At 40.0% G+C, this 27,021-nt stretch overlaps 1 protein-coding gene across 8 annotated transcripts in view; it reads left to right on the top strand.

Annotated features, from left to right (window-relative positions):
• GARRE1 (granule associated Rac and RHOG effector 1) overlaps positions 1 to 27,021 on the top strand; it is a 67,294-nt gene that overhangs the window by 6,238 nt on the left and 34,035 nt on the right. For 4 of the 8 annotated variants that reach the window (XM_077309756.1, XM_077309760.1, XM_077309762.1 and 1 more), the window contains exon 2: positions 23,611 to 24,930. The exons of 1 other annotated variant lie outside the window; for it this stretch is intronic. In XM_077309756.1, coding sequence (XP_077165871.1) covers positions 24,448 to 24,930 — 483 coding nt within the window. In that variant the 5' untranslated portion in view covers positions 23,611 to 24,447. Of the gene's footprint in view, positions 1 to 9,992; positions 10,059 to 23,610; positions 24,931 to 27,021 lie in introns of all 8 variants that reach the window. 3 more of the 8 variants (XM_077309757.1, XM_077309759.1, XM_077309758.1) reach the window with 1 other exon arrangement.

The raw sequence follows: 27,021 nt of genomic DNA, 5'->3' as shown, positions 1-27,021 counted from the left end.
ACATTATTATCTTGGAACTGCAGAAATGTTTAGCACATCTTGTAGAATGTTGATTTCTCCTCCCATTCACTAATGTGTGATTGGATCAGTGCTATACATTACTTAGTGTTATGAGACAGGCTGTCACTTTGGATTTTTAAATAGCTTGCGGGTATAGGAGTATGTTGTGAAGGTTCACAATGCTACACAGTGTCATGAATTAAGGTTTCAAACCTGCAAGTTAAGTGGATGTGTTGGGCCAACTACTCATGAGCCTATTAGTGCTCCCAGCTGCTTTTGTCTCCTCCTGTGGTTCAAAGTTTGGGAGGGGGATGTTCCTCTCATCTGAGGGCTAGAGCAGGAACTTAATTACCAGGCAACCCCTGTATGAGTTCGGGCTACAATATATGGGGGTAGATTTGCCAACTGATTTCCTGGAAGAAAAAATAGTATGTCCTTTTAATAGACAAATGGGATGTTATTTATCATAAGACCTTATTTACTTCAATGCTTCAAAGAGCTTTAGCTTCCCATTCCCACATATTATTGATACAGGACCCTTTTTCTCTGGATAATTGGCATGTGGGTAGATGGTGGGTAGATGATGTAAATCCCCCCCACATGTTGTGTTGTTTTCACAACCTAAGTCATCTCTAGGAGGTGGCTACTTGCTCCATTGAGGAAACTTTAATCCTCAGAACACATAAGCTTTCTCAATAGGGCTCACAGCTCACTGCAATGGTAGCTTTAAAACTGTGCATGCATACAAAAGCTTATACTTTGAATAAGACTTTATTGGCTTGAAGGTGCCACTGGACTCAAACTTTGTTCTGCTGCTTTAGATCAATACGGCTGCATATCTGAAACCCCCTGTAGGTTTGGAAAATGGCATGGGTAGAGAGAGGCTTCAGCCTCTTCTACCCACAGTCCTGATCTGAATTTAGCCTGTGTGTGACTGGAAGTGAAGTAGCCGTTGTGGACCTCCTCAAGCATGCCTGTTAACAGCCCATGTGGACATGCTTGCTTGGAATCTGTTTCAAGTCAGACCTGCTGCTTGCTGTCCTGCAAAGAAAAATAAAGTGGAGTATATAAAAAAAAGGGAGGAGAGGTGACCTTGGAAACTACTGGCCAGTGAGTCTGACATCTGTTGCCGGGAAGATAATGGAGCAGATTTTAAAGGGGGTGATATGGAAAACATCTGAAGAACAACTTGGTGATCCAGGGAAGTCAGCATGGATTTGTCTCCAACAGGTTCTGCCGGACCAACCTGGTTTCCTTGTTTGACCAAGTGATAGGCTTACTAGGTCATGGAAACTCAGTTGATGATGTTTCCCTGGATTTCAGTAAGGCTTTTGATAAGATTCCCCATGATGTTCTGATGGGTAAACTGGAGGACTGCAGGCTGGATTTTCAAATAGTTAGGTGGATAGATAACTGGCTAGAGAATTGCACCCACAGAGTAGTGGTGTTTCACTGATTGGAAGGAGATGAGCAGTGAGGTGCCACAGTACTGGGACCGGTACTTTTAATTTTTATTAATGATCTGGATCTGGATGAGGTGGTGGAAGGACCCCTAATTAAATTTGCAAATAATACCAAATAGGGACGAATAGCAAATGCCCCAGAAGATATAGAGTTCAATGAGATCTGGATATGCTGGAAAAGTAGGCAAATGAGAACAAGATACCATTCAGTAAGGAGAAGTGCAAAAGTTCTACTTCTGGGTCACAAAAATGGGAAGGATGCATACTGAATGAGATCTTGGGTAGCAGAGTGTGTGAATGAGATCTTGGGGCACTTGTTGACTATAAGTAGTGTGATGCAGCAGCAAAGAGGATGAATGCAGTCTTAGGCTGTATCAACAGAGGTATCATATCACAATCACAATATGTCAGTCCTGCTGTGTACAGCATTGGTCAGTCTGCATCTGGAGTCTTATAAAAGGATGTGGACAAAATTGAGAGAATGCAGAGGAGAGCAAAGAGGATGATCTGGGGCCTGGGGACCAAGCCCTAAGAGGAAAGGCTAAGGGACTTGGGAATGTTCAGCTTGGAGAAGAGGTTGAGAGGGGATATGATTGCTCTCTTTAAGGTTGTCACTTGCAGGAGAGCTGGGAATGGTTCCTTTTGGCAACAGAGGATAGAACCTGCAGTAATGCGTAAACTATGTTTAGAACAGTACCAGCTTTGGGGGGGGGTCACTTTAAGAGTAGTTCAGCTCTGGAATAGGCTGCCTAATGAGGTGGTGAGCAACTCACTGGCAGTCTTCAAACAGCAGCTGAATAGATACGTATCATGGATGCTTTAAGTTGATCCAGCATTGAGCAGGGTGTTGGACTAGATGGCTTGTTTGGCCCCTTCCAACTCTATGATTCTATGTGTATTTACACAGCAATGCTACTGGGTAGGGAGTCCAGACTTGAGGATGCTCAGGGATTTTAAATCATGTGTGCTAATTTTATGATAAAACCATTTCATTTATATCAGAAAGATCCACAAATTCACTAGCCTTTCCTCACCTGGTCAGCTACATAGTGTGTGGCTATCAGTGTTCAAAAATGTCCTAAAGAGTTTGAAGAAACTTATTGCCATGCATGAGTTTAAGTTCTTCGAGAACTTATGTGGGGATTGTATTGGCTTGACCCTGTATAGGTACTAGGGAGGGGAAAGGTCAGTGTAAGTCTTTTCAGTTAGACTAAGACAAGAAGGGAACAGCAGGATACTGTATACCTGAGACAATGCCATCTGATACATTCGGACAGTCATTCTAGAAACGTAAAATAAACCTTAGTACAGACAGCTGCTAAGTTCCCTCTTTACTTGACTTCCTTTCAGAATTAATATGTGTTGAAAGCTTTAAGGCCTTTGTACGTTTTCAACCAGGATTGTATGCAGTGAGAGATTTTGGGCTCTCAGGTTCCTTCTTACAGTTTCCCCTCATCACGGGAGGGAGGAAGCAACTGAATTACAAACACCATTATTCAGATAAACTTAATATCTCTGTGACCCTGGGATACTAAGCCCTCTTTCTAATTAGTTCAGTCTTGTAAAGTCAGGAAGATACCACTGTGTGATATTGCCTGACTGTTGAATCCCCCTGTCCTGCTTACTGAAAGGAGGAGGTGAGGAATATGTTCCCAGTCTCTTCATGGAGTACAGTCCAAGCTATGTACGGAAATTGTAGGGCAAGAACGTGTCCTAGGTGTACTGCTTGTACTATTTGTGTGCACTAAAGCAGGAAAAGGAAATTACTCTTAATATAAAATAGTTCAGTTGCCTAATGCAAACTTCATAAAAAAACAAGTTTGTTTTTTTTACTAAAATGTACTTTATATTCTTTACCAAATTCATTTAATACATATGTTTAGATGCATGCTGATTTAAATCCCACATCCTTGTTTCCTTAATGATGCAGTTAACACATCTAAGGAATTTGTGAGAATATACCTGAATGTCTTGGCACAATCTGAAGGTCTTTCCTCCTTGATCGTCTTAAAATGAGATTTTGTGTTTCTGTTTTCCAGTTCTCAAGCTAGATCAATTTTCTTAGTCTGTTGTTTTGTTTTGTTCCATGGCAAAATTTGATATATAGCTACATATATATCCTGTGGAGCTGCCTTAGTGACCCTGATTAGACTGATAGGCAGAGTATATAGATACTGTAAATAAATAAACAGAGCTCATTAGTAGACTTTTTAAAGCAACGAAGGTTACAGAACAGTGCACTAAAGTTCATCTATGAGTTTTAAGGGTTGATGTCAGAAAAAGTCCAAAGGCTCCATTGTCCTCCCAGTGTCAAATAATACAGATAGTAGAATCCATAGTGACCTTTTCTTTCCGTTGCTTACCTCCTTAACATGATTCATGTCTTTGTCTCTGCCGGTCCACAACTGCAGCATGAATCAATGATTCCTCTACCAACTGGATATTAAAGTACTGTTTGCTTAACCAGTTTCCTAAGAACGGTGTTTCACTTCACTAGGTAGCTCAGGCCCAGGATGGAAGGAAATTGAATACATTTATTGCTGTGTTGCTGTACAACATATGCTGAAGAGAATGACTAAAGATGTGTAGCTTAATGATGTGGACGTCATGCACAGAAGCTGTCTGAATGGTGGGCTGACGTAGGACAGCTTAACAGTGCAGTCCAGTGCTGAGTTCCTGCAGTTTAAATCCACTGTTACTCTTTAGTGTATAGAACTACTTTGCATTTGATTGTACTGTTAATCATTTATCTAATCAAGAGAAAAACTGACTTAAAAGATTTGTCACATTTTGCATTGGTTCTTCACATTGTTTAAATAAAAATACATATTAATGCATGGCTTTACCACGAAACATGTGGGCAGACTTTATAATGGGTTGTAATTTTGTGTGTTTCATTTTAAATTGGGTTTTAAAATAGATACGCGGGGAGGGGGGGTCCAGTTCTCAAAACCAGCTTAGATGAAATATTTTTGGTGATTGTGGGTGATTTTGATGAGTTTTGCCACCTGCTAACATCTGCACAGTCTCTTGTTCCACATGGTCAGGAGCCTGTTGCTTTTTATACCGGTTGCGTAGTTGAAGAATCCATGGGTTTGGCAGGTTTGCTAAACTCTGGACAAAGTCACTTGAACCTTTCTGCCTTGGATGCCATGTTATCTACATACAAAGTTCTGGCTGTATCTGAAGTATCTACTTGTTGTATATAATGCTTCAGTATGTGCAATATGAGCGTGTGAACAATCAGCGAGGGCATGACAGCCACTCAACCCTCAAGTCTTCACATGGTACACTTTCTTATAGGGGTCTCCAGACACTTTCCAATTCTGTTTTTAAACCCAGTTCTTTGAATGGAGCCCAAACACAAGCAGACTACTTGCAGATATGGGTGAGAGTTGATCCAGGATCTGCAGGGCCTGTAAAACGGAGTTCTTCTGCCAGGTCTTTGATTGAGGCCAGGGCAAGTAAGATCTAGGGCCCGTCTCCAAGTCAACCAGTACATCAGGTTGCTCCCCATTAACCCCGAGGCAGATTGTGTCTGTTGAGGGGGGGGGGAATAATACCACCATCAGGACATGCTGAAGTAAATGGTTTTATGGTTTAGGGGAAATTAACATGAAATTAAATAATGTTATGACTCTTACCCCCACAAGCAGTCTTGTACAGGAGTGGTGGACTATAAATCATCATATAATAAAATAAAAAAAATAAATATGCCCTAGGTGCAAATCTGATTCTTGGAGGAAAGTCTATTTACTTCTGGAGAACAATAGTTTAAGTAAGGTGTGTGTTAAGTCTGCTAGCCCAAGAGGCCAAGGCTGTTAACAAGAGGAAGAAACCATGCTGTACAGGGAGCCATGGGCTAGAAGGGAAATGTTACAATTCTTAATAATCCACAAGGTCCTTTCATTATCCTGAATACTTGGGTAACATCTGTGTACATGACCACTTGGTTTGTTCATTCTAATTCTATTGCCTTTCTAATCTGCTGTTCCTCCGAAGAACTTCAGGCAACATCCATGTTTTCATCTCCCCCATTTTATCCTTGCATCAATCCTTTATTCGTTTTCACCCCACACGTCTCCCCAGTGGGGACCCAGAATGGCTCACATCGCTCTCCTGTCCTCCATTTTATCCTAACAATAACCTTGTGTGGTAGTTTAGGCTGAGATTGCATGACTAGCCTAAGGCCACCCAACAAGTTTTCATGGAGAGAAAGGATTCAAACCTGGGTCTCCTGCATCCTACTCCAACACTAATAACTACACTGTGCTGGCTTTTCAACCTTTGAAATAGGCTAGGCAGAGTGACTACTCTAAAACTTGCTGTGTGACTTTGGGCCAGACTGGCAATTTGAGCTTGGACCTCCCAGATGGTTTGCCAACACTGCAGCTTCCCTCCACTGCATGGACAGTGAATTCCTAGGCTCTACTTCCTGTCAGTTAGCCAATTTTCTAACTTGTAAGTACATAGTCATGGGACTATGAAGTGATGAGTCAGAGATGACAAAAGATGAAGTTCAAGGGCTATTGGAAAGTCATGCAGTTAAGAGTTCTTAAGAAACTCAAATTTGAAAATCATTGTCTTCTAATGAACGTATGCAACATTGTAATGTTTGGCTCCCTGCCAAATTCTTGAATGTGAGAAATATTAGTTTCTAAAAGGGATCTGAAAAAAGCCCGGAGATTACAGATGAGTTAGAATAATCTCAGTTTCAGGTAAATTGATGGAAAAGTATTAGACATTAAACGGAGGCCTGAGGCCTAATGAGGAAGAATCAACAGAGTGTCTGTACAGAGAAGTCCTGCCTTCCCAGCCTTTTGAAATATAGAGGGTTTTGAACAGAAATGTGTACCAAGGTGAACTTGCAGGCCTGTTTCACTTGCACTTCAGAACCCCTCACTAATAACTCATGAGCAGACTTGTCCCATTGAGCAGGTACCCACAACATCTGTTTTATGGTTTTCGCCAGGTGGCAGAAGGGATAGATTACTTTACACTCCCCCATGACTGAAGGGGCTTCTTCTTGCCTTCTGTCAGACACCCTTGATGTCAGGGTTCTCCAGCAAGTTTGGAGGGTCTAAATTTGTTACCAGATGATTGGTCCGGATAACTATGGGTTTTGAGAGGCCAGAAACTGTTCATCAAGTATCTGTGGAAATTCCCAAATATCCCAGACAGTCAATTCCAAAGTCTATTTCTTCATCTTCTTTGGTTGGTTTATTGCCTTGAAACTAAAGAACAACAGTTAATTCTTTAGACCCATGTCGTCTTCAAATAATTTGGAAAAACCCCATGTTCTAGGTCACTAAGTGTGCCAGCTTCCATTGGAAGCAGAACTTCCTTTTCAAGAATGTTAAAACCAGGGCCTTAAGGACAACTTAAGTTGAGTTAAATTAATGTTTTCCGTATTTTTCTACTGTTCCATGTTGCTTGTTATCACATTGTTAATCTAAGTTATCTGTATATAGATATAATAAATAAATAAACTCTTAAACATAAAGCTATTCCCATTGGTTCTGTTTTCTCTGGCATATTATGGAAATTAATTTTGAAATGTCTACACTTATTGGCCCAGGAATGAAGTAACTGTGTGCTTTCACAGCTCACTGTTTCCTTAGATGATGCCTGAACTTTCTCTTCCATTCTTCTTCAAGCGCTCTAAACAAGTTTCGTATTAAACCTTTGTCCTATAAGACAGCCGTCCTTGGTGGTCTTGGCCTGTTATGTATTGGAACTAAATGTCCTTCTGGTAGTTGTGTATTCTGTAGGAAAGTGATACTTCACCAAAGCCCACCATTCATTCTCAAGATAAACTTGTCTTTGTGTAGGTTTCCTCATCATCTTGCTGAGATCCAAAATATCCTGAGAAGGCCCAGCACAAAGTTTCACCTGAACTTTCAGCTTCCTGACTCATCCTGCCCCTTTGTAGTTCTCTCAGAATATAAGGAAGAGTGTCAAACTCATTGGGGCCATATATGGAACATATCGAGCTTCTAGTGAGCAACTGCTAAAGACAATAACTCCCTCAGTTTAGGGGTACGCTTCTTTAGCGGGCAGCGGCTTGTCTTTTTTTTTTTTTTTTTTTTTTTTAAAGAAGGGTATTTATATGCTGCCTTTCTCACCATGCACTGTGGCTCAAGACAAGCTTTATGAGGTAACATTCCTCTGGGCATCATTAGGGGTAGTACATGATCAGCAGTCCAGACTTAGTCTGTCTGGATATAACTTTCAGTAGAAAGATTCTGCAGATGATCAGTGATCCTGAGAACTCTTCCCTTCTTCCCTTCATAGGACATGAATTTTGTCGGTATTTCAAAAGTTCTCCTGAGCCTGGCTTTTAAAAAAGATTTTTGTTCTTAATATATAAATATATTTTCCAATCAGAAACATGTAACACCCCATCCCCTTCTGCTTCTAGTCACGTAGTTTGCAGGGCTTCTTCAGAGTTCAGTGACCCTGCACAACATCCCTTAAGTTGTTTGTTTACAAGCTAGCCATCCTTAGCTTGAGGAGGCTTCCTGCCTCTCTTTGGATATCTCATATTTCTCTTCCACTTGTGCTTGTTTGTAAACATGTCAGTAGTTGGAGGTGCTTTTGGTTTGTTACAGACATTGTTGGAAGAAGAAGTCCTTGTTGATCATGCCTCATTATATCACAGAGAAGGGGCTTCCCAGTAGTTTGGGCTGTTTTGTTCCTGTCTAGAAAGGAGATTCAACAGGTAGAACAGAACCTCCATTTCTTTTTCACATAGCAGGTGAAACACCACAATAGGGTGTGGTGTAAGAATGTATGACTCAGCGTGTTTGCTTATTCTTTGTGGGAAGCTAACATATTTGAGCTGTGCTGTTTTGAAATTAATCTATTGCTTGGTTATGTGGTTTTAAAATATCTTCATCTGGTTAAGTGAAACCTCCTGCCTCGCAGATGTTGCTGGATATGAAGTCTAGTCAAAGCCACTAATGATGTATGTTGTGATTTTTTGGGGGTAAAAAAATAAATTGCATTTTTGTGGTAAAGGGCTGGTATGATAGAATAAATCTGTAGTCAACACATGGAAGGCTTTGGAGGAACACATTGTTTCTTTTCCTTTGAAGACTGAGGAGGAAGGGAAAAGATTTATTTCCCATTTAGTTCCTGAAATGACCTGTGTCTTGTTTGATTCGTATCATCTGAAAATCATATTCCACAGTTAGTTGTAGCACTTACCAAGATGAAGAGAAAACAGCAGTTTTTCATTCTAAAAGTGAAGCTGATTCAATCAGCAGGTTAAAGGGAGTTCCCTGCAATGAGCAGATGTCTGCAATGGCAGATCATAGGTCATCTGAATTCTGCTGCAGTCTTTGGGGAGGGCATGAGGGCACCCCTTTGGGGGAGGGACTTTTGCAGATCACATGGCTTTTCATGCAGAAATTTTGTTTAGGTTCAGCATCCAATTTAACAGAGAAATCTTGGACACCAGGGTTAGAAAAATCTCTATAGCCTTGGGGACCTGCCAACAGTTAGGTTAAACTGGAGATACCCATGATCTGCAGTTAAAAGGATCAAGCTGCAGGTGATGTGAAAGACCCCTGGCTGAGACCTTGGAGACCTGCTTCTAGTCTGAGTGGACAGTACTGACCTTAAGGTCTGATTCAGCGTACAGCTGCTTCATGCGTTCAGTGGACTTTTTCAAAACAGTACTAGAGTCAGTGTTGTGGGTTGGAGTTGGAGTTGCTGCACACATTGTTTGCCATCATTTTTATATATTGGAGGGTGATAAGTGTATGCAAAAGTAGTGTAAAAGCAGCAATTTGCATCTCTTTCAAGTATTTGGATATATTTTCAGTTTTGCTTATTAAAAATCCAAGGAATGTATGTTTTTAAATTTCATACATTAGGGCATGTAGTGCAGACATCTACAAGATGTATATATAATACAAATATGTTACTAAAGCAGGTGATCTGCCTTTTGTTTCAGGCTTCGAAGCATGTTTAGAAATATTTCCAATAGACAACTTAGATTCGCCTTCCAAAATGTCCATATGTCATTCTAAGAGAAGGAGACCTTGAGCTTTCTTATATTGGCTCTTTATTGATCTGTTGCTCTGTGTTTTAACATAGACCGTTTACGCACTGGGACCTTCACTGCCCCAGCTCCTGTACAGGAGCACAAATCGGGGGCAGATGAGGTGCACTGGGCAAAATGCTGCCCCGTATGGGTGCAGGAAGAAGTGGGGCAACCTGCCATGACTAAAATTCTAGCCGGTAGCCTGGCATGAAACCTCCAGTGCATAAATGGTCATAGAGTGTCTCTGATTGTGCAAGGTTACAGGTCTAGGTGGCACTACCTCCTTTTACTGCAGATCAGCTCTTGTAGATGATTTCAGTGTCATCACAGGCAATGCCTTTAAAAAAAAATCAGGCAATCAGCTGCCTCCAGTGCCCCTTATTGGTGGCTTATATGCAGCTGTGGGATAAACTTGGTGGAGATCTGCAACATGGTCTTAAATTAAGTTTAAACATTCATGGTTAAACATTTTTCTTTAGTGAGGAGCAGCATCATGTTGAAGACAAATGAGCGTCATCTATGTAATGAACGTTGAAGAATAGCAGGTAAGCTGTCTGTATTCCATGTCAGTGTCGTGTTACCTAATTGCTTCTTGTTCTTTTGAAAACTTGTCAGGAGGAGCTAGTATAGGAAGTCTTTCAAATTAGATCCTGGGAGATTGAACTGCAAACTGAGAAGCCCCAAGTTCAGATTTTACCTCTGCTGTGAACTCATTACATGGCTTAAGCAAGCCACTCTTCCATTGTGATATGAAGATCTAACATGGTAGTTGTGTCGGTTACACCAAGATGGCATACATGAAGCACTAAACTAGTTTTCTGATGCTAATCAGCGTTGTTGTTACTGTTATTAACTCAACTCTAGCTGATGATATTCATGACCAGCAACATGTTTTTAGATCATATTAATATAGCCCAGACCTAAAGAGCCTTTTGAGCCTAAGTTCTTCAGATGGTGTGCATGGATTTTTCTCTCTCACACACAGCTTTTCATCCTGCAGTGGAGGCTACACCTTAAGTTCCCTAAAGTTTAGGGTAGCAGCTTGTTTGGGCGATATAAACAACTGCTTTCATAAACTAAAGGAGTAAAATTTGGAAATCCATATAGATTAATCAGAGAAGCATATAGAATTCAGCTCTGTGCCTGTTCAATCCCTAGTAATAGTTGTTGCTTTAGGCATCATTCTTCTTTGTAAGATATGGGAGTTCATGAGCGTTCATTGTTGCTATGGAAGGGAGAGTACAACTTTGTCTTGGGATTAGTCCTAGAGCAGGTACTGCCAGTGGTATGATATTTTCATCTTTGCCCAGAACTGCAAGGTTTCTGTCTCCAGAAGATTGGCTTATTCATTAAGAGATGGAGCAGCATTGAAATATATATGCCCAAAGCACTAGTTAATCCATGCTTTCTCAACCAGGGTTTCATGAAACCTTGGGGTTTCACCATTTGGGTGGGAGTTAATAATTTGTAAATATGTTTTAAATTTTAAAAACAAATATTGACATGACCATATATGCCCCCCCCGACAATGATGGACATGGAGGGGAGGGGCCACAGCCACACAAATCCTTGCTGGCTGAGTCTCATCATATTTGGTAGTAACCAGAGTCCAGAGAGGTAAGTACTCATATTTTAACTTAACGGGGGGTGGGGGAGCAGCATAGGCCTGCTCAGGCCCTGTTTCTGGTGTGTATATGTTGGGTGGGGGGGTCAACAGAGCAGCATTGGCTCTGTTTCTGGCATTGTGGTAGATGGGGCAATGGAGTTGCATAAGCCTGCCCTAGCCCTGTTTCTGCAGGCTCCCAGTGCAGGTTCCCTTTGATGAAGAAGAGCAAACTGGTAGCCAGAGTGTAGGTATGGTTTGTTCACAAATCATCTGGAAATGTTTCTATGCTGTCACTTCTCGTGCTGTGGGTATCATATTAAGGGTGTGTTTGTCATTGTTTATTGGAAAGGAATGGCCTCAGGTGTCCTACCAAGTTTTTGTTGCTTATTCATGACCAAAATACTGCTTTTGATGTTAATGTTGATGGGGAATAGTTTTTTAAAAAATAAACAACATTCTCAAGGAGTTGTCTTACAGCTTTATAGCTTTCAAGAGAAAAATAGCTAACATTCTGTCCTTATGAAGTTTCAATGACTTTGACATTCTGAAAAATTTGGTTATGCAAATGTTATTAGGAAATATTTTGTTGCATATTCTTTAGTCTACTCAATTAGGCCTATTGTGGACTTTCTGTGCCTTCATAAGATCTCACTTGATCACTGTTTGTAGTTATTAAAAGCACAATGTCCTGCCCTGTTTAATTGCTTTCACTAACTTGTTAGTTTTACACTGGTCTGAAAGTACAGTTGTGAGCTTAAAAACTCTCATTCAAAACCATTGATCACTTGTGGTTGATATTTGTTTCTGACTATAAATCATTACAAAGACCTACATTTCTAACACAGTATTGCAGTGAGAATTAGTGCAAGTAAAAATTCCGTGTTTTTCTCAGATTCCCAAAAACAGGACATGTTTCAAAGCTGCATTTTTCTGTTTATTCTCTTGCCTCGTGCGGAATGATTTAACATCTTATCCTACCTTTTCTATCCTTGATAAAGATGGTACAAAAACAGAATAGAATGTATGAATAAATAGTGTAGAGCAGTTGGCTTAACATTTGAGGGTGTCATTTGTGAAGGTTAATATTATCCACAGGGGAAGCATAAAAGCAGTTATTATAGGAGCTAATAATTTTATACAAGAACATTCAGTATACTAGGACTCTACAGCTGACATGGAAACCTCCATTCTTCAGCAAAGGAGTTTCAAAGGGAAGGAGAAATGTTTGTGTAATAATTTATCAGTGGGTTTAATTGTTAAATATATTCTGACAGCTTTCTTAGCCACTATAGGTGTTAAACTGTAATCACCAGATTACAGCTGTTGCAAATTGTTGCTGTGCTTTACTTTGTATACTTTTTACTGCATCCCAGTGGTATGCAGCCTTCAGGTTTAACTCACCCTGAGCTCTCATGGAAGGGTGGGCTAAAAATCCTTATCCTTATCCATGGTTCCTCTATATATTTCTGAGCCAGCCCGGGGGGTGGAACATGTCCGGCTGTCCAAGTTGTCACCCTGATTGGCCCTGCCCCTGCAGCTCTCGCCCTCCATCCCTGGACTCTACCCTCTTTGCTCTCAGACGTGCCTCAGTACCTGGAGCTAGCAACAGGTAAGGGGGGAGGGCCCTGGGCAAAGGGTCATGGTAGAGAGCCAGCTACGCAGGGCCTGCTAATGAGGGGCCCCAGCCTGCTGAATGCCTGCTAAGGAGCTCTGTCCCGGCCCTGCTAACGAGCTGGTCAGCCCCTGCCTGCCCCACTTGATCCAGCTGCGAGCTGTGGCCCAAAGCCACCTTAAGCTGCCTGGCCAGGGGAGGAGACCCTTTCAAGGCCTGTTCTTAGGAACAGGCTTTGAAGTTAGTATTAAAATAAGATTATAGGAGTAGTTTTAGCAGTGGATGCACTGTGAATGTGACCCTGGAATGTGGCAGAACATTGAGCGCAGCTCAGGAGTGACAATGGAAACTGGTTATAGCTACTAGCTAAGGTCCTGTCAAGTTTCACATGCTTGGGAACAGCAAGCAGGGCAGGTGTTTTCTCCACTATTACCTCTCTTCTCTGCAAGTGAATAGCCAACAACCAGCAAGTTGGTATATACAATGCTGGGAGGAGGAAATTCTGAACACAGTATTTTGGCATGTAAACAAGTTTTTCTCGCCCCTCTGTCCTGTAATCCTGCTGCTTGTTGTTACCATCATGTTCCCGCTTGTAATGATAGGGCTGCCCAATACTTGTATTGGTGGGGAAGTTAATGGCATATTTCTAACATGCTATCAAAGGATTCTTTTTTCCTCCCTCTTTTCCCCAGAACTTGGTTAAAGTTTTTGGTGTGAATTTGGGTGGGGGGAGTTGACAGATTTTTCTAGTTTCAAGATTTCTTAATATGTGTAGTTTAGCGAAGGAAATAAAACAAAAACGCCTTTATACAATATTGATCTCATTTGATGACACAAATGTCTCAAAGCTGAACTGGAAAATAGTGTATTGTCCAAACTAAATTCTTGCCTACATTAAAGGATTTTGTACCGGTTAGAAAAATGAAGTAAGCTACATTGTTATTGCTTTTCTTAGCCGAAGTGGCGTTAGCTATTGGAAATATTTCCAATATATATATGCTCACCTTGTCTTGCTGAGCATTTGACACGTTCCTTAGTAATCATTCCCCCTCCTCCTGAAATGAAGCTTGAAATACTTGCAACTGAACTAATATTTCCCCCATTTTCATCCATTTTCCTCCATTTTTCTTTTCTCTTCCTCCCCTCAGTTGTAAGCTGATTGGGGGGCAGTAGTCTTTCCGTTGTCCTGTAAAGCATTATGCATATAGCTGATTGATGGGGCACGGTTTTCACATGTTACAGTGAAAGCACATACATTCTGCACATACATATATTCATCTGTTTGTAAGAAAGAACCAGTATGCATCTACTTCACAAATGAAACCAGAGACAAGAATCTGGACAAAAATGCAATTTCAATCACACATGTATGTACCTGTACACATGTTGATTGGATCCAACAACAACAACATGAGAATTATTCAGCACACTTAGAAAGATTATATGTGAGTTCACCGCAATTTGTGAACAAGGCTAAACACATATGAGTAATGATTGGGTTTCTCATTGGTACTAAATATTTTATAGCTTTTACTTTCAAAACAATGAAAACCAGTCTTGAGAAAGAGCTTTTGTTCTTTAAGATAACCTTTCTCTAAGTAGCACTGAAATTCCCAGAAAAATCCAGAAGTTACTGAGTTCTATAAAATGATAGTAGCCTACTGGCTTTACCGTGTCAGTGAAATGGGGTATACCAAAACCTGTGTTGGGAGCCCCATATAGTACTGAAACTTCATGCAGCTTGTTAACCCTTTCACCGTGTCCTCAATACTTGCCCTTGTGCCAAAGAACTAGAAGTGTTTGAAATTGAAAAACAAAGCCATTAAATTCAAAATATTGGATTCTGTATTGAATGGTTAATAAAATGCTAAGCCAGTAGTGTATCTGGAAGTACAATGTAACCTTAATTGTCATGTGCTGCATAGCTTGGCAAACTAGCACTAACATAATCTAGGTGAGGACCATCTTTAATCTTATTTACTGCCTAGGTGTTTTGCAGCAATAATTTTATTTTAATCTTTTGTGTGTTAGGCTTATTTGAGAAGTTGAATAGACATGAAGTTTGACCATTGGAGACTCTCTAACAGCCGCCCAACATCTATGAGGAATTTAGGAATGGCAAATAAACCAGCATATGCAAGAACAGGTGCAAGTTCATTTCAGTAAGCAATGCAAAGCCATATGGGCTAAAAAAAAGAAACCTGATCACAACTAGCCTTGTGACACGTTTTATAATAGCTTTTTGGATCAGCTGCAGTTTTCGTTTTTGTACTGGGCTTTCAGCCAGTAAGGAATCCTGGTAATCAATTTATGAGAAGCCAGCTAGCTAAATAAATGAGCTGATTAAAGCTAAAATGAGTGAGGTAGTGTGGATAACTATACTTGGCATGACATTCTGTGTATGTTACCCATGTGCAGTCACTCCTGTCTAAGCCAATTGAGTTTTTCAAAAATTCTTCATTTTCGGGAATGAGCAAGAAGAATGTTTCATTTTCTAGTTCTTTTCATCATATGCTGTTCCAAATGTTCTAATCAGGAAGCACAGTTGTCTTATATAGTTGACTCCCGATGCCTTTATCTTGTCAAGAAAGGCACTAGGTTAGTGAGTCTCTGCCCCCATCCTTGATGAGGAGAGTGTTATGTATTCTGGATTGCCTGATTTGAACCGTTTATGCACTGGGAACTTCACTGCCCCACCGCCCATGCAGGAGCACAAATAAGGGGCGGATGAGGTGCACCAGGCCAAATGCTCCCCCGCGTGGGTGCAGGAAGAGGTGGGGCAACCTGCCACGACAAAAACTCCAGCCTGCAGCTGGACATGAAACCTCCAGTGCGTAAACGGTCTTAATGACTCCTGCTCCCCAAATTAAGGAGGGGAAAAATAATGGTAAGAAAACTCAAGTTGGCCAGCATGTGAAACAGGGATGGTTAATGGCAAAATAATGGTAAGAAAACTCAAGTTGGCCACTGTGTGAAACAGGATGGTGGACTAGATGGCCCACTGGTCTGATTCAGCAGGCTTATTCTGAATAATTATTCTGCTATTTCACTCGAGCTTGCCAGGGTTATCTATTTTGTATATGTTTCTGTTGCAAACTCAAGTGCCTTTCAAGTAAATATAAATAATTACATTCTCTCTTGCCATCTTCAGAGGTCTGCTTCTGATGTTCCACTATCCTTGGCTAGTTGGGTGGCAACCTGAGAAATGGCCTTCACAGTCATTGTGCTGTCTTCTGTTGTTGTCTTCTGGTTTGGTATTCCCTCACTACCATTTATTAGCCCTCCTCCCTCTTTGTATGTGTGTATGAATATGATTGCTTTGTTTTAAATATTTTATATATGTATTTGTATTTTAATTGTTTTATAGTCTTTCCTGCCTTGGGGATGGAGTGGGGAAAGTGGCATAGAAATGTTTTAAATAAATAAATTATCCAGTAAAAGGAAGCCAGTTGTTTAGTGACTGAAACAAAAGGAACCAAAGCAGTCCTTTTGAATAGCATTTGAATAGCATTCCTGTTGAGTATTATTTTAATTGATTATCAATTTAAACCATCCTCAACCTTTGAGAAGGACAGGATTCAAATTTAATTAATAAATAGTGATTTCAGTGAAGAATTGAAATGGTGCACTGAACTCTTTGCACCCAAGAAACTTTGCAAAAATCAAATCATAATTTGATCAACAAAACAATTTAAATTGATTTCCCCATTGCTTGATACTCTAGATACCCAAGACCAGTAAACATGAACATACAGGCAGTCCCATCAAGCATGTCTGGTGTATTACACCAGCAAGCTTGAATATAACCTTTCAGTCTTGCACATTTAAATACTAGTGTCAACAAAATCATGCAGAGTATCTTCATGTGTGGTGGAATTGACCTTAAGATAGACCAGTTGAAAGTGTCATGTTCTAACTAGTTAGAGACCAAAAACTAATATTTGTATTACTATTACAGTAATATTTAATGTTGATATTGATGTTTCTTTAGGAATCCTCTTGTTGTAGTGCAAATTGAATGAACAATTCCATCATTTATGCAACAGCTTCTTAAGGTATTGGAATAAGTACTTAACGCCTACAAATTCACCAGAGTCATGTGATACATGTGTTACAAATTTAGGCTGGAAACCCACATTTAACAGTTTATAAAACTTAATTTTCTGGGATAAAATATCAGTATTTTTAAGAATGTTTTTCAAGCAGAGTTCAATGATAAATATTTCACTGACAGTTTTTACCTGGAAGAGCCACCCCATTATCCTTGACTCAGTTCTCCTTGTTATCCAAAAATGAAATTAATTTTTATATATGCAGCAATTCCTTTAGATTTGGATAGATCCCGCAGCTTCTCTGCTGATAAAAAGGTCTCCTTTGGCTACCCAAAAAGTCTGTGCAGATCATGAGACTCATATAGATAAAAGCCATATGGGCAGAGGTTGTATTAAGGAAGAATAGTAAGCAAGATTCACTGAACGAGTTGGTAGGAACCACCTCTTTATATTTAATGTGGCTACCATCTTGACCCTGCAACATAGATGGGTGTCATAGATATGAAAATATTATCTCACTGTGTGGCAGTAGTAAAAGAAAATTCCATGCTGGGGATTATTAGAAAAGAGACTGAAAATGTCCCTAGGTGTGCTCTCATTTGGAACATTAGGCACAAATATTCTCCCAATGTTTTTTTTAATGTTGTGGTTTGTAATGTCAGACTCATGTCCATTTATTCTTTGCAACCTCCTGGACCAAATTGAGACCTAGGTTTCCTATCTCATTACCAATGCTGATATCTCTATGCCTACTACCCTTCTGCATATGACACCTAATCTTATCAAGCCTGCTATTGTCATTCACCTGCTATTGCCATCTGACATCTGAAATCTCAGTTATAAAGTTTATATCTCTGGAGTATGGTGTTACATTTCATGGCATATATAAACTGGCCCAACAAAGTGACATTTATGTCAGATCCAGTCCTTGTAACAAATGAGTTCAACAGTCCTTGTAACAAATGAGTTCAACACTTCTACTCTAGAATGTATTGTATTTGGATCAGTAGTTGAAATTCTAAAGACGCAGAGTTTTAAGAAACAAAAACTCTTTACCAGATCCTACGGACTGGTTAAACTGTTGGAATATGGTACAATGGTAAAACTTACATATTTCATGCATAACAAATCAACTGTAATTCAGAAAAACGTGGAGTCCCATATTGGATTGCATTGACTATTTTTTAAAAAGAGGTATGAAGAAGTAATTGGCTTTCAGACTGTATGTAAACTCAGAGGAAAATGTAAACTTTGGAGAAAATGCTGTACGTGGAGAAAATGCTGTACGTGTACAAGGGTGGTCAAACTGTGTCTCTCCAGATGTCTATGGACTAGAATTACCAGGAGCCCCTGCCAACATGGCACTGGCAGGGGCTTATGGTAATTGTAGTCTATGGATATCTGGAGTGCCACAGTTTGGCCACCCCTGGTCTATGATATTAGGATGATGTAAAAGAACAAATGTATTGTCAAATGTCAGCCTGGTTCATTTTTGTTTTCTTCAGATAGAGTTCTGTAATATGTAATATCTCTCTCTTTACTGAATAAAATTTTCAAGACACTGTACAGGAGAATACTTATTTAATTATATTTGTTAATCATAGCTAGGAGGAAATCTAGGCTCAAAAATGAGAAGGTAGCTAGTAGAAAGTAGTGATTGGCTACCATTTTTATAAGTATATTTGGAAAATAGCACACTTTCGTTTGTATTGTGTGCTATAGAAGATTATAGTTTTTGAAAGGTTCATTTTATTAGTTTCTGAGACATGACTTTGTTCAAATTATTTTGATTTTTTCAAGTCAAACATTTTAAATGGAAGATTAAGAACAGACGTTAAATCAATATTTATCTGATGACACACACTGATATGGAACCCAATTAAAACAATAAAAATATAAACTTAATTGCTAGAGCAAGAAATGAGACAGCTGTCAGGAAATAAACATATTTCAGCATATTCCTAAGTGCTTGCCAGGGTCTTTCCTGTAGTATGGTAAGACCTCTTCATCTTTCCTGAGAGAAGATTCTCAAGTGTGATTCAAATTACAAAAGATGCCATTTTTCAGAATAATATGGAAATTGTTGTTAGGTGCGAAGTCGTGTCCGACCCATCATGACCCCATGGCCCAATGATCCTCCAGGCCTTCCTATCCTCTACCATTCCCCGGAGTCCATTTAAGTTTGCACTGACTGCTTCAGTGACTCCATCCAGCCACCTCATTCTCTGTCATCCCCTTCTTCTTTTGCCCTCCATCGCTTCCCAGCATTAGGCTCTTTTCCAGGGAGTAGCAAACAACAAAATATGGGAATAGCAAACAACAAAATAGAGGAAACTCAACCCAAAATCTTCCAATTTCATCAAAAGGGTCAAGCAACAACAAATAAAATAAGAAAATATATTTTATGTTATTTGTTGTAGAATATGAGAATATAACATTAGTCTCTTATATGACACGAAGATTTGGGTAGTAATCCAATTTTTTGCATTGGGTGGGAAATTCATGTAATTTGATGAAAGATTCAGGATTTTTCTGATTTGTGATTGATTAAGGAGACCAGATAAAAGATGTTATGTGGGCCAGAAAAGTACAGAGTCAAAAATGTCCTTGACCAGAACTTACTAGATGGCCTGAGATATGTCTCTAATTTTCTCAGCCTCATACTTCCCCCTGCTTGGTAGGATAACAGTAATTTTCAATGCCAGGCTATTGGCAAGGATAACTTGAGTGCATATTGTAATGCGCTCTGAAAATATTTATTATGGAGGATTGTGTTATGCTCTATGAGATTTTAGCTGCATAATACTGGAGTAACTTTTCAGGTTGCTAAGGTCATACATGACAAAATTCTGAAGAGAATATCTTTATCTTGGTGGTGGAAGTTTAATAGTGGGTTGTTAAGCGAATTAAAAAGCCTGTTTCTGTGCTGCACATCACAGCATTGGAACGGGGACAATGGCAGCTTCAAAGCAGAATGGATGATGAGTACCTGCTCAGTTCTTTTCTGTCTGCTTCAGTGTTTGCAGCAGTTTGGAACATCTCTGCAGAAAATCATCTTCTCTCCTCTGCTAGTTTTTTATCTTAAAAGAAAAATGTTCTAGTTGTCTTAGTGGTAATTAGCATTTTTTAAAAAAGAAGAAAAGAATTGGATTAGGGTTAGACTACTGAAACTGTAATGACTGGGGAAGGCACTGACAAACCACCCCGTATTGAGTCTGCCATGAAAACGCTAGAGGGCATCACCCCAAGGGTCAGACATGATCCCGTGCTTGCACAGGGGATACCTTTACCTTTTTACTGTAAGCTATCAGGAAAGGGCCTCTTGTGGCGCAGAGTGGTAAGGCAGCCGTCTGAAAGCTTTGCCCATAAGGCTGGGAGTTCAATCCCAGCAGCCGGCTCAAGGTTGACTCAGCCTTCCATCCTTCCGAGGTCGGTAAAATGAGTACCCAGCTTGCTGGGGGGTAAACGGTCATGACTGGGGAAGGCACTGGCAAACCACCCCGTATTGAGTCTGCCAAGAAAACGCTAGAGGGCGTCACCCCAAGGGTCAGACATGACTCGGTGCTTGCACAGGGGATACCTTTACCTTTACCTTATCAGGAAAGGGATAGATGCTCTCCCACTCCAGTGCTATCACAGGAGACTGGCACACGCTTACTGGAAGCTGTGCTGGTCTTTTGTCTCTGTCCACCCCTTTTAGGATTGGTGCAGTGTTTAGTAGAGCAAGCAGCTAGTAGTTCTCAACAACTGCAACCATTCTTTCATCTTTGATTCCTGGACTGTATGACAGCACAAACTCTTTTCCATTTATTGTCTTCTCTCTGGTCAATATGCGATTTTACTTCATTCAGGTTTGTTCTGTCGGAAAACCTCTAGCCCCTCATAAAAACAAATATGATCATTTGATTAGAGTGGAGGAGGACTTAATCCAGTTGGGCAAATGTCTAGCTGCTTATTCATGGCCATCCTTATGCAGCCAGTGCAGCTCAATTCAGAGTGGATGACCGGTTTTCAAAATCGGATTTTAATTTTTAAAGTTGTTTTAAATTTTCCTTGTCTAAAATTGATGTCTGAATTGAATAAAATATATTAATATGTAAACCCAGTCTCTTAGACATTCCTGGATGAAGCTGATTATCCTAAACCTGTTTGAATATGATTCTTATACCACACTGGGGGGACAAGGTGGGAGTGTTGTATAAGTGATACAGCTAGAATTTGGATGCATTTGGTCAGGACTGTGTTTCTCCTTAAGAACTGGCTTCATGGCTTAGTGTTCTTAAATCAACCTTTACTAATGTATGTCACATGGTGACCATGGCCTGGGGCACCTTTCACCAATTTCAACTGGTGTGCATCTATACCTTCTCTTGTATGAACATGACCTTGCCTTTTGTCTTAGTAGTGAACAGATTACACTTGTACAGTGATTTGTATGGGGACTGCTAGTGAATGGGAACTTCAAGAAATATGCAGAACATAGTGACTCAGCAGTTGCAATTAATATGTTCTGTTCTTGCCTCTCAGAATGTTTCTGGGTGCAGTTTGCTGTGTTTGACTTTTTAGAACTGTAAATAGCTTGGGCCAGGCGTTCTTGAAACCCAGTCTGGCAACAGTGTGAATGGGGACATGCAAAAAAGGGTACTTTCAGGTTAGGGTATATTAAACTCCAAAATATCAGTCCCAATATTCCTGGATCCCAATACAGGTGTGGTATTAGGATTCAGTAAGTATTTGGGAATCCCAATTTTTTTTGGCTATGTTATAACCTTTGTTGTTGAACCTGTTTGTGCATTAAGATCAGGCAAGACAGCTTGCCATCCTTATGGGATTAAGTTAGGTGGCTTGTTACAGGGGACAGGACCTTCTTACTCATGGTGTCTTGGTCATAGAATGCCTCTCCCCCCATAGAATGCCTCTCCCTTGCACGTAAATAAATTAATAAATCTTTATTTTTGTAGCCTCTTCCTGTGAGGCTCAGGGTGGTTAACATTAGTCTAGAAATACAGTCATAGTTATCAAATGTTAAAATCATATTTTACATTAAGAACACATTTCAGTATCCCAGCACATCTGCCAGCTAATTGGGAGCTGAGGAGGGTATCATTTTCGAGCAGATGGAATTAGCCTTGGTGTTCCAGGGGATGTTTCCTCAGTGGAGGTCAGCCGATTAGATGTTGTTAGATGTTATATTCCCAGCCTCCGCCATAGGCCTGGCAGAATAGCTCTGCCTTGCAGGCCCTGTGGAACTGGTTAAGGCCCTGATCTCAGTCGTTAGAGCATTCTACCATGCTGGAGCCAGGGCTACAAAAGTCCTGGCCCTGGTTGGGATTAATTTTACCTCTTTGGAACCAGGGACCCTGAGCAGATTTTGGTCCATTGACCTTGACCATAGTGCATAATGGAACAGGCAGTCCCACAGATATACCTGTCCCATACCATTTAGGACCAGATGACAGCTGTTTTATTCCTTTTGTCTTTTGGTGAAGTCAGATGTTCAGATCTTGTTCTGTTGTTCTTATGCTACTGCTCAATTTTTCTTACGGTTTTCTAGTTTCTCATTAATTTTTGTTTTAATTGATTGTGTTTTGTCTTGATTTTCTTAAAAGTCCCCTTGGTGCCCTCTGTGCAGAAGGTAGGTGTGTAAAAGAATGAACCAGCCACCTCCAGCCAGTCTTGGAGAGGCAGCATATAATTATTTATTAAGACATACCCCAACTTTCCTCCTAGTTCAAGGTGACTTTCAATAATAGTTAAAGCATCCCCATTCCTTCCCTTAAAAAATGCTTGCCGGACCCACTCTTAAAAGCCCTGGCAAACAGACAGATCTTGCAACGCTTCCTGAAGATCTCCCAGGAGAGGACTCCCTCCTTTTCAGGGAGCCCGTTTCAGAGAACTAGAGTTGTGATAGAAAAGGCCTAGGCCCAGGTCAATGCCAAATTGGCTACCCTAAGTGGCGGAGTAGTCAACAGATGACTGCCTGATTACTGTAGTTGGTGTACAGGAAAATTTGGAGGGAGACTGTCCTTCAACTATGTAGAGGAGCTGATGACTTTTAGCTTAGCTACATATAGCATTTCATTGTTACAACAACCAGCTAACATGCATGGTTGTGAAAAGAAATGCATGGATTAAATGGGAATCTTTAATTGATTATTAAAATCAGCTCTTTCTTGGTTTTAAGTGATATCGCTTGGATTTAAACCAATTAATCCTACTTTAACTCCTCTCATGTATTTCAGTGCTGAGGGCCCGCGTCCCTATCTGTTGATAACTGTTTTCCAGGTGGTTTTCCTTATTGGCGATTTTAATTTTTAAGCCACACACTGGATCTGTAAAGTGCCATTCTGTTCTGGATACGGGGCAAATAAGTATTGTCAGGTCCCAGCCATCTGAATTTGAGTCATCCTTATTTTGGGGAATCCATGCTGCAGTTTGTGGTATTTGCATTGACAAAAAATGCTAAGATGGGGCAGACTTGTAGCATCCATCTAATTATAATTTTTCATTTAAGCAGTTTATTTATAGTCACTTAATATAAGTAATAACGAAATTAATGTATTTGAACATCAGCTGAATTAATCTCATTGCAGTCATTCAAACAAAATGTGGTTTTAGTTAGCATTTCTTTATATCTAAGCATTGGGTTGCTAGTGGGGGAATAGATAACATCCATTTATGGTACATTTCAAATGTTCGTATGGCTGAAACTTTTTCCATATTTATCAATAGTTTATATTCAGAGTAATATAGCAAGGGAAAAGGGAGTTTCTTTTTTAAATGAATGGTTCACTTATCTATAATTTTTGTAATTTTCCTCCTGCCAGGAAATGACCTAGAGGCCTTACAAATACATTTCTGCATTCTTCAGACTCTGCAATCAAGAGAAGTTCGCTCCGAAAGCACCACTTAACTAATGTTAAAAGGAAACTACCTCAACATACAGAAGGAAAGGCAGAGAAGACTTTCAGTAAAAAAAAAAAACACACATACACATTTTCTGAATAATGTGTTCTTGCAAAGTCTTCAGAAAGCAAACTTGTGTTTTTTTTCAGTATTAAGATTGGAAATTCAAACCAGTTTGAATGATGGGCTCCATCAAACCATTAAGCTATGTGATCTGCTGATGTGAAGGCTCAGTGGTTCTTCAAGGAAAGACTTGCCCTGTGTTACAATCACTGTTGAACAGTGGTTTTGCTCTTCCTCCCCTGATACTAACTGAAAACATTTATTACTATGAAATTACTTTTTAAAATATTGTTAAAGTTTCTTCATTCTAAATTAATGTTAACAGGTGTCAAAAATGCATTGGCAGGAAAACTGGAGCAGACAGCTTTTTTTGCCCCATGCTTTGAAATTGTATCCTGAGCACATACTAGAATGCTAAGCAGGAAACATACAGTATTTTTAAGCTATCACAGCTTGCTTTTACAATACAGTTTGTAACTGCAGCGGTGCTGCGTTGGAACACTGAATAGTACGAAGCCAGCAGATCTCCTGCCTTTCTCACTGCTGATATAAATTACCTACCTTTTTTGTTTCTAAAATGCCTCTTACAAGAATTATGTGCATACACTTCTTCTACTGCTATACATAGGTATACTTCTGGGGGAGCAAGACTCAAGAGTAGATTGTTAATTCAAGGAACCTTTGGACAAGTACTTATGTATTGCTGCAGTGCACAGGAAAGTAAAATGGACTATAAGAGGCGCTTTTTGCTTGGCGGGTCCAAGCAAAAAGTGCAGCAACACCAGCAGTATCAAATGCCAGAGCTAGGCAGGACCTTGAGCACGCCTTTAGTATCTCCAGCCACAACATCCCCTCTGGTTTCCCCAGCTGCTGCAGGCTGCTGCAACCATACTACTCCAATTGCAGACATCCAGCAGGGAATCTCCAAATATCTGGATGCACTCAATGTATTTTGCCGTGCGAGCGCTTTCCTTACAGACCTTTTCAGCAGTGTGTTTCGGAACTCACACTATTCTAAGGCAGCTATGCAACTGAAAGACGTGCAGGAACATGTCATGGAAGCAGCGAGTCGACTCACGGCAGCAATAAAACCAGAAATAGCAAAAATGCTTATGGAACTGAGTGCTGGAGCAGCAAACTTTAAAGATCAAAAGGAGTTCAGCCTACAAGACATTGAGGTAAGTCCAGTCTTCCACTTTGACTTTCTGTCCGTCTGCTTAGATACGGGTAGAGTGGTGATTTCCAAGGTCTGTGCAGATGTTCTGCTTCAGTGAAGATGGACCATTCATTGTAGGAAGTCTTAGACATGCATCTGGTTGTTTCTGTTCTCTTTTTACCTGGTCTTAAATTGGGAATAGCGGTGACTGTTTTGAGAAGAAATAAAATTAAAATTTAGTACTGGTGGAGTCTATGGCAATATCTCACCATATTAAAATCTGACTACGAATACAGACAGGAAGACCCACAGACAGGAAGATCCGTAAAAATGTGAAAGATTCAGTATACAGTACAAGAGAAGTAACTTTCTGAATATTGACAGAAATAAATTGTATCTGTTTTATTCTCTTTGCTAGCATTTCTTCTTTCCAAGAACAGGTATCTTTATGAGTATTTCTTATCTGGATACAGAATCTATCTTAGTTTCTTTCTTCAGACCAAGAGGCCATCTGATTTTTCCAGTGACCGAAAGTTAGCCCACCTTACAAAGTGGTAAATGCCAAATATGCATACAAACACAGAGGAAAATAAAAGTATCAGAATTAGCAACATCAGTGTCAGTTGCAAAAAACAAAATCATGTTTTCTCTGTGCTTCACCTTGAGAAAGGCTGCTCTGCTTATTTGCTGGTGAAGAGCCTAATAATCATGAGAAACATGGGAATGTGAAAGGGAAATTAGTCCATACAGTTAATGTACTGCTGTGTATAGCTTCCTGTAAGTAATATTCTGTTATGTAAATTTTGCACTACTTAATGTGTCACGTTAATACTTATGCTGAACTTCAGTTCTTTTTGTGGTTCTAGACTTGTATAATTCTAATAATGCATTATTTACTGAATGTCCCATTATCTTGATAATACTGACTGTGTGTAATCCATCTTAAGTCCCTGTCAATAAAGGTGGACAACAAGCAACTTAATAAATAAGCAGAATTAAAATATTTTGTGGGGAGGGTAATGAAAACGAATGAATTAATTTTCTGAACCTTTGATATGTACAAATAATGGTATGAGGAGTTAGCTATTGAGACTTTGACTTGCTAGCATTGTGTCTATGGGCATGTCTGATTAATGTGGCAGACATTATTTGGTTTCCACTTTTCAGTACTGACTACGTATGCACACTATACTTTGCCAGTTTGGCAAAAGGGGAATTAGGAAAAGACATGTTAAGGATGTCCAGTGGAGGCAGGAACCTAATTTTAGCTTGTGTAGCTAGCCTGTGTAATACAAAGTCATGGTTTGGGGTTATATGCCAGTTTGGCTCACATGCATGTCTAACTTAACTATGAGTGACAAACCCAGTTCAGAAGATAATTGTGGTCTTAAGTGTGAGTTTTCTTAATTCCAAACTTTTTTTTTCATCTACTGTAATTATTTGAACATTAGCAAGGACATATAGGTAGTTCATTTGGATTTTAGAGGTTTTCATCTTGAATGTCTTAGATCTAGTTTTATGCAAATGGAGTCCATAGTCCTTGTTGAGATCTTGGTTCACAAAATTAAGTCTTTGCATCATTTCTTCCCCTGTCATCCAGTCCACCTTCCATGGGCATCTACTTGGGTGAAATACTCGGGGGGGGGGGAAATTCCCCACCTTTTCTCTTCAGACTCAGGGTGGGGTACATCAGAATAAAAAATGAAAAAAATAAAATACATGTTGAATGGTACGTAATTGGGACAATGATAGGGAGACCAATTCAGTTCAGCACTGGTTTTAGGTCTCAACGATAGGCCTTGTGGAACAGCTCCGTTTTACAAGCCCTACAGAACAGTTCAAGGTCCTGCAGGGCTCTGAACTCATTTGGAAGAGTATTTCACCAGGCTAGAGTAAGGGGCTGCATGTAGATTTTAAATAATATTGAGGAGAGAACGGCTCCCTGAGGAACCACGCGCACCAGTACATGCCACTGGGAGTCTCTCTTACTAGAGCCATCCTCTGTCTCTGACCTTGGAAGAAAGATTTCAGCCATTTAAGGGACATAACTTGAAACACCATATCAGCTAGGTGGTAGGCTAAAAACCCATGATTGACTGCATCAAACACTGCC

This window comes from Paroedura picta, chromosome 14 (genome assembly GCF_049243985.1).
Source record: "Paroedura picta isolate Pp20150507F chromosome 14, Ppicta_v3.0, whole genome shotgun sequence".
NCBI classification, from domain to species: Eukaryota; Metazoa; Chordata; class Lepidosauria; order Squamata; family Gekkonidae; genus Paroedura; species Paroedura picta.
The sequence above is the reverse complement of the archived record's forward strand: the minus strand, read 5'-3'. Positions and strand labels throughout refer to the sequence as shown.